We start from the raw sequence: 11,330 nt of genomic DNA, 5'->3' as shown, positions 1-11,330 counted from the left end.
CCCCTTTTTTCGAACAAAATAAGATGGCAAACTGGTTTCCTAGTTGTCCATTTCGGCATCGATGACTCAAATTTAATTCGAACTTCTACTGATTTGAACCGTTCACTGCTCAGATTAAAATTCAATAATCTGAGCCGTCCATTGCTAAAATGAACGACCGAAACAGCCGTATTACAACTTTGAAGAGCGAGATGCCCTATAAGATCTCCGGATCCCACCCCTAGCAAGATAGCCCAGGCAGGGTGGTGGCATGTGCCGTCATTCTAACTGCCAAATGAATGCAGGAGTAAAGTGCAGCGATACAGGTGTCCATGGTTGGTAGGGTGGACACGTGAACAGGAAAAGCCAGCCCACGTCCATAGCCAATCTAACCTTATCCAGCTGGCTTTCCAACTATGCTCACTCTCACTGTCTCTCTCTCTCTCCCTCTCTCTCAGTAGTCACGCCACAACCGTTTCTACCCTTCCTTTTTTAGGTATGTGTAACCTTCCATGTGGGCAACCTCACGTGATCTGTCCCCCAAGGCCCCTCATTGACAAGGAAAAGGACAAATTATTGAAATTATTGGGACGGTTTTGGAACACTGTCACGTGGTGTCTTATTATTTTTATCAATCACACGTTGCTGTGGAGTCTAGTACTAAGTGTGTGGTAAAAATGTCTTATTATCTTTCTCCATCACATATTTGTGTGAGGTCCATACATTTTATCTTTAATCCAACCACACATTTGTATGGGGTCCATACATTTTCTCTTTGATCCAACAATGTGTAGCGGAGAAAGGGCATGGGACACCACGTGGTAGTGTCCCAGAGGCTTAGAATAAGTTTTCGTGCAAATAAAGATGTTGGGATACCGCCACCGAACAATTACCCGAGGAAAAGACATGGACTTGCTTTGTAAATGTTTTGAGGGAGGTTTTTTTTTTTTTTTCTCGGGGAGAGTTAGATAACCGTGTTGACAGAGGAATGGTGGTTCTGAAAACCCCAACTGAACAGAGCGCAATTTTGTTCACCCTCAAAAGAGGGTGAATATTACCCTCTCTCTTATTTTTTGAAATGGTATAAGTCCCACCCTGCAAGGCTGCAATATACTATTTGGTAAATATGACATCACTTTGTAGTGAAATCTACACTATTTCAACCAATAAAAAGAAAGATAATATTCATCCTATGTGAAACAAAACTCAAGGCAACTGAACAAAGCCAATTGTGGTCCTTACTTGCTTAAAGTACACTCTATTAGGCCTAGGCGGCCCAAAATGAAGTATTATCAGTATATTCAGTCCAATAGAGTCGGGGCCTTTTCCGGACCTACATTCACAAATAAACTTCTTCTTTTTTTTGATAATAAAAAAGGAGCCACATTCACAAATAAACATTAATTATTTCACAAATAAACTTACTTTCGCATCAACATTAATTATTTCAAAAGTTTTTGTGGATTGGATTTCGATTTATGTAATTTTGAATCACATTTCTTTTTACAAAAAATACTGTAGATGGATTAATGCACTGGTTCAAAACCTATGTCTCTTACGAGAACGTGTTTTTATCATCTATTAGACCTACAGAATTAGTTGGCACTATGTGACCCATCCATGTCTATTTTGATGATTCTAATCATCATCTTGTTAAGCTATTCAAAATAGATGGATTAGCGCACTGGATCAAAACCTATGTCTCTTACGATTACGTGTTTTTGTCATCTATTAGACCTACAGAATCATGTCTATTTTGATGATCCTAATCATTCATCTTGTTAAGCTACCCAAAAAGATCGAGTATGGGGGGGAGAATAAAAACCCTAAATATCTTCCAACCATTCCTTCAAGATTCTCTCTGACATACATCTTCAGGACCTCATGAAACAGTTGGGCCCACTAACAGGACCTGCCCAAGGTATTTGGGTGCCAAGGGATAGGAGAAACAAAGGGGGGGAGAATAAAAACCCTAAATATCTTCCAACCATTCCTTCAAAATTCTCTTTGACACACATCTTCAGAACCTCATGAAACAGTTGAGCCCACTAACAGGACCTGCCCAAGGTATTTGGGTGCCAAGGGGGTAGGAGAAACAAAGAAGCCGAGCGCAAAGCTTCGTCTCAACAAGAAGATACCCCGGGCACGTTGTCATGAGGTATGAAAAACCGTTAGCCAAGCACGCTTGCCTTGCAGTATGCTCCCTCTCACAAAAAGTGAAAAACCCTAGCACTTACAAGTGGTCGCACACCTATGCGAAGAGAGGAGCATTGCTCTTGAAGAACCAAATTAAAAATTTCCCTATCCGGCGTATTCCCCTGTGAATTGATATTCTACTAGAATAACTCAAGTAATTCCGTGCTCCAGGAACAATTCTCCTCCTCATCTCCCACAGAGGTAATCTGGAGCACAATTCTCCTCATCTCCCTGAGAGGTAACAGATCAAGTCGTAGAGAATGCTGGTAACAAACCCACAGTGGCCGACCGACCAATCGCAACCAACTTTGCCGTTCAAAAAAGAAATCACAATCAACTTTAGAGCTGTCAAAGAATCGTTCAAATGTTTTCATGTCATAACTGGAAATGCAGCCGGTAAATTGGAACCGGAATGTTGCAATGGTCCTTCTCTAGTTGCAACTAATGGCTACAGAAAAGCCAGAAACAGGTCACAAGTTCTACAGCATCAGTTAAGCCAAGATAAGGAGTTCATTTCTTGTTGATTACTGCCGTTGTTGTATGCTTGGGTGCTCTGGTTAAGAGGACTTCCGGGGCCACCCGAGGAATCACTCATGGTTCCCCATGATATTGGGCTTCCAGCAGCTGATGCTCCAGGAACGACGTTTGGTGGAGCAGTTGAAGGACCAGCTTGGGTTGGTGATTTGAAATCCTCCCGGCCTGCTTGGGTTGGTGATTTGAAATCCTCCCGGCCTGCTTGGGTTGGTGATTTGAAATCCTCCAGGCCTGCTTGAGTCGGCAATATGAAATCCTCCTGGCCTGAAATCAAATAGCCCAAGACCACCTGCAACAGAACCAAGATGTGACCAAGGCATTGAATAAATGTGCACTAGAACCACTCTGTGTAGTGCATATATTTAGTACCGTATTTGAATCTAAGGATTTGTGAAAGGATTTATCGAGGGAAAAGGGAAGGTATGGGGAGATGGGCCTTTAGTCTGTGCCGGGAAATCCCCAAGATTTTCTTTTCCCTCCCCATATTACATGTAAAGTTACTGAGATGGGATGCAACTAAATCAAACCTTACTGGTGGGACGCAAATATATGAAACTTTACAGGTAGCTAAAGAGTGTTTGTTTGAGGATACACTCAAATTCGAGGCCGAAGAAGATAAATGGTCACCAGGAGCTCGATTTAAATTTGGAGAAATCAGTAAGCACTAAGATGAGATAGAAACTAGAGCAAATATAACAACATAGCTATCAGAAATTAAGGAACCAAGGTCAAGGACCGTTATCTTAGTGCTTATGTAACAGAACATAACTTCTTTTTTTGAACAGCTAACAGAAAATAACTGAATCCGTGATATTTCATACATCAGGTGTGAACATCTAAAATTGGTAAAACCCAAATGAGGTCCTCACATCGCAATAAGCATCTCATTGGAACACAAGTTTTGAAGCAAAAGACAAATCTCCACGATGAAAAGACTGAAAGAAAAGGTGAGGTTTTCATGGAATTAAAAGAAGCAAGCATGTTTCTGCTAACGAAAGAAATTTGCTAGTGGGAGAGAATCAGCTAAGGGAGAGTAGAGAAAAGTTCCTCAGTTGCAGAATTTCAATGGCGGGATACATATAGAAGTAACGAATATCCAAGAATTTTCTAAAACAGTAGCATCTTCATAATACCTCACTGGACCCTGAAGAAAATGATTCAAGCTGGGAGATGAGTTGAATCCTAAAAAAGAGAGAGAAATAAACTTGCAATTGAAAGTCAAATATACCTGCACTGGACTGGCTGCAGTTAGAACCCCTGCCACACTGCCACCAAAAATACGACCGTCAGGCCCAGCTAACGTCACACTTAACCTGCCGGTTCTGCTGCACTGACCACCAGTCTCTACGAGCATGTCAGGGTTAGAAAGACGGAGGATGTCATAGCGTCCCTGCAAAAGCAGTCTGCATGAGCATCTCTGGTGATTTAAGATTTCAAATACTTATACACAGTAACACAGGCAAAAAAAAAAAGTCACTTTTTAGGATGGGGACTTGATTTAATGAACTACAAAGGAAAGAATGTCCCATCCATGACATTTGAAACAAAGATGGACCCGTACTTATAGGATTATCATATCCATTTTCCATAAGAAACTGCAAACTCTGCTGGATGATCCTTGTAAACCAAGGGTGCAAGATATCTACATGTGGATTTAATATTTGCTAGGGTTATGGTGATACGTCCTTTCTAACTTATTGTCAAAGCTAATCTGCCCTCATGTACTACTTATATACCAAGAAAGATGCATATGCTCGTCAAAAAAGCTCTTTTACAAACTTTGGCTCTCCGATTCCATTTTCTTTTCTATTCTCCAGCTCCCTTTCTTGATATCTACAACTACATCATAATGCATCATGGACCTAAAAAGTGAATTAAACTTTTATTCCGTGCCATAGCTTCATATATTTAGGAAGATTGGCAAGTGTAGTAGAAAGACTATCTCGAAATACAAAACCATAATCCCATGCAGTTCATCATTGGTAAGCACAGGTAACATAGATAGAAGAAGTATCAGACTATCACCTCATATGTTACTACGGCTCCACCAGATGTTGACGCATGACGAAGTGTTACTTTGGATACGGTACCATTTGCTGACAGAACGCAAAGACCTCTCGTACCATTTTCAGAAAACGACATTATTCTTGTGGATATATCCTGAGAAACAGAAAAAGTAAATGCTAAATTAGAGAGTTGACATATCGTAATCAAAAATTACAATGCAATTAACAAATAAATCAACCAACACTTAATTCTTCAGTTTCACACACAAAAACCTCCTTAACAAGGAAAACATTATCTGACATCCAAGTATATAATAGCACATCATGAATGCATACCCATTGCTTTATGGTGATGCCAAGAGAAGCTAATTCCATGGATCAGCACTTAAAGTTAACTCACGTGTAGCATCAGGAACAATTACAGTTTGCACTACCAACGGATGGTCAATGATGATATAAAAGAGTAGACAGAATCTCCACATGCAGCCCTCTAAATACATAACAATGAGCATGCAAGCATAAAGGACTCAATTTTCTGAAGCGTTTAAAGGTGTAATTATATCATCAATGTGACATCATACCTAAATGGTATTACATATCTTCAGGTTAATGCTATGACCTCACCTCTAAACAAAACCCTAATCTGTACAGCCGTAATGTTGCACAACTCTATACAGGAGTATCATCCCTCTAAGTCTGCTTCAATTTACTTTCTTGCCTCGTCAACAATTATACTTTGAGCGTGACAAATGACAATAATCTCAAACAAAAAAGTTTCCAGATAAGCAGAACTACGGGAATGAGAAGAATAAGTTCTGCCTAATTGCATATTCCACCCACGGAATTCATCCTTCAGTTGATCACACAAGGCATAATATTCTGGCCATATTTGTTAGAATCATATTATTCATGTACGATTAGATACGATTAAGTGGGCCATGACCATCAATAAGAATAGGTTGCATGAATCGGAAATAAATGTGATCGTGGGTGAATCGGTGAATCTTTAGATTCAGTGAATTCGGTGTTTGGCTCTTTTATTTAATTTATTTTGTCGGAAATGGGTATAAACAAATGGTGAAGGACAATAAAGGTAGTGTAGGGTTATTGTATTGAATATTGAATGGAAGGTTTAGGGATAGGGCTTAACAAAATAGGAAAAACGCAACCAAAATACGGCTGTCCTTGTGTTGTGAATTGTACCTGTGACTGATTGCATCACAGAAAACAAGAATGAAAGAGAAAAAATAAGAAGAAAGCTCTAGGAATCAATCTTAGAGGGTTTAGGCATCACAGGGTTTAATTGCATCACACAAACCATAAAGGAGGCATCAAAAGCTTTAAAATTTCTCATAATATTCTACTCTATAAAACTAGAAGCATGACATTTCATAATAGGGTTGGGGTTGGGGACTTTCTAAACCAACCATGGAAAAGGAAACTGCTAATTCCTTAGATTTCCAAGCCTATATGATACTGAAGAGGACTCGTAATTTTAAACCAACGGTCTTGCTAACCTCTGCCAACTAGGCGGAGGATAATATGCCAATAATTTCAAACACGTTTGGACATCAATACATAGCTCATGGATATTAATACGCTTTCACAAATATCAATAAACTTTTCTCGAATATCAATGCACCTTTTACCTATTATCCTCCACCCTTAGGGCAGAGGTTAGCATTTTCCATAAACCAAATAAATTTGACGCCCAAGACTGTCACCCATGGGCGACCCCTATGGCCCCTGTTTTATAATTTTAGAAATACATAAATACCCTTTGACTATAAATATGACCAGCATCATACTCTCTTTTTTGGAATGGGCAATGACTAGCATCATACTTAACCTATAATGGGCATAACCAAGACTCTACTAGAACTAGAGACATCCCAATACATTAATCCAATTGATCCCAAATAAGTTTGGCTTGAAACTAAGCAATTTCCAAATGCAAATACTTCCTTTATCTTGTTCTTTCTAGCACCCTATACGGGCATCATTCTCACCTTGTCGGACAAGTATGAGAAACCATGAACTTTTCAATTGCATCCATAGCATCGTATGGCATCATTCTCATCTTCATTCAATGGAGATAACAAGGAGAACAATGAGATCTTTTCAATTGCAACGTTGAACTTTTCCAAAATGACAAAATCAGCAGGAGAAAACGCATCCTTGAATTGGTTCAAGTCTTGGGCTGAAAAAAATTTCCCATTCATTCCAATTCTTTTTTCATATGCACTGCAATGTTCATGCTTGATGCTCCCACTCATATTGATAATCAAGGATTCCATATTTTGACCCCCTTCCTTAACTAGAATGTCAACATGCAATGCACTCTTTCCGTGTTGAATAATATCTGGAGTCGATATCGCTATCGGTCCTTTACACACTCATTTTGGCAAGACATGGGGGAAGGTTAAGCAGTTGAGACTCTTGTATAGGATCTATAGCGTGCTTGGTAATATGCATGGGTGGGGAATCATTAAATAGCTTTGTTGGCACCACATCTCTCAGCAAGTTTCCAACCTCCAAAGGGTCAACATGCCAAACCACATAGAGTGGTTTATCGACCATTGAAGATTATATTTGGATCAGCAGCTGGTTCTTCACTTCTCAGCATAAGAACCTACATGTTCTATAGCTCCAACTCCAGCCTCTTCCATAACAGTATGGTGAGCCACGCGTGGTGCTTTTACTACATAAATAAAGCATTTTCTACTGCAATAATCTGGTGATTCATCATCTCGCTTCTGTAGGTCAACTTTCCAAAGCATTCAATCAAAAACTAAAGCGATCAAGCTTCTCCATGATTTTGAAGAGAATCTCATTTGCTCTCAGAAAATACCCATCTAACAATGGGTCTCCCAAAGCCCATAGACATTTTTCAGAAGGTGATCTTGACGATAGGATCTTTTGCTCTGATACCAAACAGATGTAGAACAATGAAGGAAGTGAGGGTTTTTGTATTGAATGGAAGGTTTAGGGTTAGGGCTTACCAAAATAGGAGAAACACAATCAAAATAGGGCTTTTCCTGATCCTAAACCAACAAAGACTATGGAAAAGGAACAACTAATTTCTTAGATTTCCAAAACCTATATGAGGAATCACAATTATACACCAAACAAATGACTTGAAGCCCAAGACGGTCACCCATGGGAGACCCCTACGGCCCATGTTTCAGAACAACAAATATACCCTTCGACAATAAATTTGACTGGCAGCATACTTAACCTATAATAAGCACAACCCAGACTCTATTAGAAGTAGAGACATCCCCATACATTAATGATTAATCCAACTGATCCCAAAAGAGTTTGGCTTGAAACTATGTAATTTCCAAATGTGACTACTTCCTTGATCTTGTTCTTTCTTGCTCCCTTTATTGACTGCATCAACTAACTTTTTAAGGCCATAGGAAACAAGATGATATACAATGATCCTAAAGACATTCAAAAAGGTTTGTTTGAACTTTCAAGTTTTTTAAACTCTTTTCCACGAATAGGGCCTTGTTAGAATTCGCGAATCCACATCTCTCAAAAGTTGCAATTGAAGCAAATGTCTTACCGATAGACATGATTATCAACCGTTTAAAACAAATTTTTAAATGATTGAGGCATAGAACTTTGATTTACGTATTTTCTCATCCAAATGCATAAAATAGCTTTTTCCACATATCTTAAAAACCATGACCGAATCACAGAGATTCACGATTCGGTAAAGGACCATTTTGAGTTTCGAAATTCATGATTTGACAACCTTGTTCTGGTCACATTTACTTATCACAGCACAACAACTTTGTGAAGCAATAAAATCATGCACATGGATGAGAGTATGCAAATTTCGGACACTTGAAGCAGTAAAAACATGTATTGACATTGAAATTGAAATGAAAAAAAGCATAACTGAATCCTAACATGTGTAACAGCTCTTGACCAAGTCACAAATATCGGACCTACCTATGTATAAACGGCTAGGAGTTTGCATCATAAATGGTGTAGATCATTGGCTATTTCTTACTTGTTACGGAGAGAATGATAAATCATCATCACAACTACAAGGCTAATAATGAAACTGAATAACAAAATAACTGGGACAAAGCTTGTTTAGGAATATACTGTAACAAATCAAGGGGCAGATAAGTCTGGAACTTCTCATGAATAACTACTTCCAAAGCAATAAAAGCAACGACAACACCGTCATTCAAATGCCTTTTGGTTTTTCATGCATGAATATCATTCTGTTGATGTGAAAACACAAACCTCCTCATTCAAGAATCAAGAGAACAAATTAGTCTTGGGACTACTTCCATGATTATCAACTACTTTTCCACTGATCTTTAAACCAAATTCTACTAGTATGAAACAGGAATATTGCAGAAAAGTAAAGAGGAATATTATAGGATTGATGACCACCTCTCCAGCTTGTACTATTATGACATGTGGCGTAAACCCAAGTCCTGCTGACCCTGAAAATTAATATTTATCAAAACTCCAGAAATGCTAATAGTCTGATATAAGCAATTGCTTTAAATAAAAACAACATACAAACTGAACACATAAGTGCAATTAAAACTTACATGCACTAAAACAAAATGTGGGAACAAATACTACAAGACTTTAGAGCACCTGGCCTAAGAAAAATGAAAAAAAAAAAAAAAAGTTCTGGCTGAAGATGAATTCTTGTTTTCATACCAAACAAAATCGATCAACATAGCTGAAAAAGACAGGCACGTAACGAGCAAGGAATGGGAAATTGTTTTATTTCGTTAAATAAGACGGTACACTATCATGCGGCATGCAGGATGCAGCTAATCATAAACACCAGTCCTAGAGCACAAATAAACCAAAATCCCCCTTTCCACTCCTTCCTCCCCAGAAATGAAAAATAAATGGATAAACAAATACAAGTACCCTTATTCCATAATTTCCCGGACCCAAACAGTATTAAAGAATATTGATTCTCGAAAACGACAGAAGAAATACTATCCAAACTTGCAACTAATATAAAAAGCAAAAGCACCTGACAAAAGTCCAATAAGAGAGTAGTAACAATTAAAAAAGAGTTGATTTTCACACTCTTTCTTCTACCATCCCAGAACATTCCTTTTTGTTTACTTGAATGTTTTCACATCCCTTTGAATTCGAGAAAGAGAAAGAACCTAGAACCCTGTTTTACTTATTTGGATAATAACAAAGAGGTAAGACATGATGACAACTTATGTTCTGAGTAGTCCATTTTTTGTTTTCTCACCAACTACATCCATTAAAATCCTTTCTTTTGCCTCCTTTTTGACAATCTAAAAGCCTCTCTACTAATAATAACACAACCCCTTAGACGATGAGGAGGGATGAGACAAGAAAGGAGAAGAGCCAATAAAAAAATACATTCTTTGTACTTTTCTCTCCATTTCTCACCAAAATACTCCATCCTCCATCCGAGCGAGTAATTTGGCAAGAAACCATAACCCTTTCTTTTCTTTTCTTATGAAATACCAAAATCCAAAGGGGACTTTAATTTTTTTTGATAACTCAACTCACTTGTGTAGGCCAATTTTCGCGCACCTCGACTACACATCCACTTGCGAAGGTCTCAATTAAAGCCAGATACGAACTGGCCAAAGAAGTTGATAGCATCGAACCTCATACCTGGAGCAAACCCAAAGCCCCAAGTCTTGGGGACCTAGTGGTCAAAGATTTGGCGTAAAGGGGCTTTTAATTCATTGTTCTTAAAAAAAGAAAAAAGAAAAAAACCACGGCTTATCACCCATCTAACAGAATAGTATATGGATATCTCTGCATAAATAGAGACCCACCCATGTCAGCAACTTGTTCCTGTTTCCGTCCCTTGGCACCCTTCGGCCTTCCCATTGCCTTCTTCCCAGCAGAAGCAGACCCCATGATAGCCGGAGACGACAACCCACTCGCCTGAAAAACCGCCTCCAGCTGCGCCGCCGCCGCGGCCGCCGAAGGCACACCACCACCCTCCACGGTGCACTTTCTGGGCCTGCCGCGCGTCTTCTTGATCTCTGGAATCCCGCCACTGTCCTCCGCATCCAGGTAAGTCCCACCCCCGCCGCCGCCACTCGGCTGAAATCCCACCTCCGTCTGCGGCGGCAGCGGCAGTGGAGACATGGTAGTACCACCTTCGACTTCGTACTTCCTAGGCCTACCGCGCTTCTTCTTGGCCTGCGACGGCGGCACCGCGGGAGACCCGCCACCGCCGCCTTGAAACGGCGGCGGCGGCGGTATCATGGGGCTGTACACGGCGGCGCCGTCGGTGCTGTAGGCTACGCGCATGTTGGGTTGAAAGCCCGGAATGGTGGTGTTGGGATTTACAACACCGTATGAATCCATAGTCGGAACTTTACTCTGTATACCGTAAACCTCAGAAAGATTTTTTCAAGAAAACCTTAAAACCCAACCCTAGAAAAGATTTTTCTACAAAACCCGAAACACCTAGCCTAGAAAAACCAGAATGAGAATGTTGAATTTGGGATTTTAGGCGAAGAAGAGGCAGCAACAACAGGTGGGTGGAACGGGAAACCCTGATTTTACACACAGGAATAATAAATGGGAAAACACAAAAGGAAAAATTTTGAACTCAGATTA

General features: G+C 39.7%; 1 protein-coding gene across 2 annotated transcripts; it reads right to left on the bottom strand.

The window, feature by feature from the left end:
* Nucleotides 1–2,482: 2,482 nt before the first annotated feature.
* On the bottom strand, nucleotides 2,483–11,330 carry LOC131304123 (AT-hook motif nuclear-localized protein 10-like). Of its 2 annotated transcripts, XM_058331241.1 has the most exons (6): nucleotides 10,535–11,330; nucleotides 9,135–9,187; nucleotides 4,735–4,869; nucleotides 3,938–4,099; nucleotides 2,941–2,998; nucleotides 2,483–2,907 (listed from the first exon to the last, which is right to left on the bottom strand). In XM_058331241.1, the coding sequence occupies exons 1-6, from the start codon at nucleotides 11,073–11,075 to the stop codon at nucleotides 2,663–2,665; spliced, it is 1,194 nt and encodes a 397-aa protein (XP_058187224.1). In that variant the 5' UTR covers nucleotides 11,076–11,330; the 3' UTR covers nucleotides 2,483–2,662. The 2 variants fall into 2 exon arrangements, with proteins under 2 accessions (XP_058187224.1, XP_058187226.1); XM_058331243.1 differs by having other exon boundaries at nucleotides 2,483–2,998; nucleotides 10,535–11,328.

This window comes from Rhododendron vialii, chromosome 10a (assembly GCF_030253575.1).
Source record: "Rhododendron vialii isolate Sample 1 chromosome 10a, ASM3025357v1".
NCBI lineage: Eukaryota > Viridiplantae > Streptophyta > Magnoliopsida > Ericales > Ericaceae > Rhododendron > Rhododendron vialii.
Note: the sequence above shows the minus strand (reverse complement) of the source record. Positions and strands in the feature narration are given on the sequence as shown.